Source organism: Limulus polyphemus, unplaced genomic scaffold (assembly GCF_000517525.1).
Source record: "Limulus polyphemus unplaced genomic scaffold, Limulus_polyphemus-2.1.2 Scaffold3835, whole genome shotgun sequence".
Taxonomy (NCBI): domain Eukaryota; kingdom Metazoa; phylum Arthropoda; class Merostomata; order Xiphosura; family Limulidae; genus Limulus; species Limulus polyphemus.
Window position 1 is genome coordinate 5,299 of NW_013669445.1, and position 2,990 is coordinate 8,288.

A 2,990-nucleotide genomic window follows, 5' to 3' on the forward strand; every position below is an offset into this window, starting at 1 on the left:
ATACCAAGAAAACGTTTGAAATTGAAGAACTAAAAATGGGATAATTTATTTTAATTATAATAAAGCAATGTAAAACTAAATTCTTTGATTGCCATTTCGTCTGTTACTGTTAGTGTTACTCACTGTTAATGTGTTATCTGTAAAATGTGAATTGCAGTGTACATTCAAAAATGACAGTGGTAGCACCATGATACCCATAATTAAAAAAACTAAGTAATAATTAGTGTTGATTAACTCACATTTAGATATGTTAGTGTTATAACATTTTATTTGTAACAGGTGGTGGGTATCATTTTTGCATGGAAAAAACTTTTTAAGTAGTGTAGAGATTTACAAGTCTCCACACTACTGTATTGTAGGTTCAGGAAAATGCATATTTCTAAAAAAGACATGCTTTTTAATTTTAACAAAGTTTTGGAGCCACAAGAAATGTTTTGAGCTTTATTAATTTCAAAATACAATATCAAAGGCTTATGGTGTTTGCACCACCTAGCTTGTTTCAAAACTTTTTTTTCGCTGACAACAACCTCACCCACTTATTTTAATTTGTATGGTAACCCTGCGGCCATATGCAGTATTTCTTTGTTGAGCTCTTCATTTGGTGAAACTCTCGCAACACCTATAACAATTTCCCAAGATGCACAGCTTGGAAACCACTAACCTAGCTTTATAGTGTATTGTAGAGAGTAAGTATCTACTCCTTATAAATTGTATAGAGGAGGGTTGTTGAAATTATTCCTGATGTAATAACTTAAATTACATGAGTTATAAATAGATGTTCTATAAGAAATAGTAGGGAAAGGGTTAATTCATGTGTTGAATAATTGAGCAGTCCATAAATACATATATCATGGTGGATACACTCTTGATAGTGAATGGATTGTATTTATTTTGAAATCATTGATTATCAGTAAGCAGAGTCCACCAAAGAAAAGTTGCCATGTTTTCAGTTTCTATAGAAAAATTATTTGTTTTCCATGTGAGTACTTAGGCCATGATTTTAGCTCCATATAATTGTAAGTTTGAGTGGAATTTACAAAAAAAAAAGCAATAATGAGAGCAGGGCTTCAAAAGTTTTTAAAAATTTAGTGGCCAGCAAAATTTTCTACTAGCTGGTTGAGATTGTGCATGTTTCCAGTAAATCTTTCTGACAGCAAGCAGGTTGTAAAATTTGACCTACAAGTCAGAAGTGAGGAATGTATTTTGATGCAAATCCTGCATGAATACTAAGAATCTGAATATGCTTAGCATCAGAAATGTTGCCAGTTCTAGATAAGCTTCATCCATTACTGAGTTTTTCTTTTAAATTTAGGTACTCAAATTTCCCAGTCAGTTGAATCTTAGTTGTATATAAAAACAATTTCTAATGATATTTCTTTCAATCAAATTTTTCACAACTTTGATTTATTGTAACATAATTTGTTTCTTTTATTAAAGTCTGTTGAATTTTGTTAACAAAGATGGTAATCTCATTTATGATCCAAATTGTTTTTGTTTTTACAGCAAAATTACAGTTCTGTCATTTAAGTTATTTTCTTTATTACTGGAATAATCATATACATGTAATTTCCTACTTTATGATATATTTTAATTATTTTTTCTGGAATTGCAAATACTTACAAACTATTCTGAGATAGTAATAGATACTAATGTAATGGTACCCTAAATAAGGATAATATTGAGAAGTGTCAATCTGCTGTATTACAATTCTTAATTTTATATTTTTTGATTGCTAAAGAATTTAGCTCACCAGTAGTCACCATTGAACGAAAGTAAACTGTACAACAGTTTTATTAATTAATTGATATTAATAAGTGTTTAACATAGGGTAAGCCTATTTTATGTCTGCTAATATAGTAGTGTTGTAAGTCACACATTCATATGAAATAATAATAAAAATAATAATAATATTGATACAAATTTTAATTATAATGTATTTTTTTATTACATGTTACAGCTCCAGCTCGTGAAACTAAGATATATATCTGAAAATCTAACATCATGACTGAAATTGTAGCAGAACAGCGTGAAGTTACGGTAAGTTGGTGAACAAACTGTGTTTTAATATTGGATATTTAAAGTTGCATATTTCATCACAAAGAAAAAACAGTGGTTTACATTAGAGAACAAAACATATATTGCTATTTCTGTGTACTGTACCACAGACATTAAGAAAATGTTTAATTTATTGGCTAAACATGTATCATTTGATTTTTTAGGAATCCAAATATAACTCATGAGGTGTCTGAAGATGAATTAATAAGTACCTTGCTTTTACAAAAGTTATTTTGGAAAATCAGTTTCATAGATTTTTTCTATTTTTACTTACTTTATTTAACCATCTTACAGTGGGTAGGTCAAAGTGTACATTGCAAGACATTTTACAGAGATACATTCAAAATTTAATTAAACTACTTTATTATCAATGTATATGAATAAACTTGGCATCAAAACATAGTTAATAAATCAAATTTTTTTGTTATACAAGTTTTACATTCTTACTTTTATAAGGGAATATTTTTAAAAAGTTTCAATATTGCCCTAGTATTACAATATTCACATTTATCCTGTAGGTCTTCCCCCTTCTCTAATTTATTTACCACCCTTCTCTGAAGTAGGAAACTTTAATTTAAATTATGTATTATAATATAGATGCTACTATGGTAAATTCTAATTTTTATAGCCTTCAGTTTTATTTAACGAGACATAAACTAGAAAATCAGACCCAATTGCTATACCTGCCTGCCACATGCTGTCTTTCACAAATTGCTAATCACTCTTGGATGTTTTATTTCCAAGAAAGGGGGCCAGAGGCTGCCTAAAGGGTTCACTTGTTTTGACCATTCTCATCAGTATACAGTAGTGTGTTGTCGGTCAGTAGACACTAAAATTATGTTGTATAAGGGACACTGACCGTTGCAATTTGTACTGTTGTGACATCAGTAAAACATGCTTGCCATGAATCATGAGAAGAATTATGCACTCTGTAG

General features: G+C 29.5%; 1 protein-coding gene across 2 annotated transcripts in view; it reads left to right on the top strand.

Annotated features, from left to right (window-relative positions):
- Window positions 1–2,990, top strand: part of LOC106470127 (nuclear pore complex protein Nup214-like) — a 62,856-nt gene that overhangs the window by 1,599 nt on the left and 58,267 nt on the right. For both annotated transcript variants that reach the window (XM_022398712.1, XM_022398711.1), the window contains exon 2: window positions 1,958–2,037. In XM_022398712.1, the coding sequence (XP_022254420.1) occupies window positions 2,002–2,037 (36 nt within the window). In that variant the 5' untranslated portion in view covers window positions 1,958–2,001. The remainder of the gene's footprint in view (window positions 1–1,957; window positions 2,038–2,990) is intronic.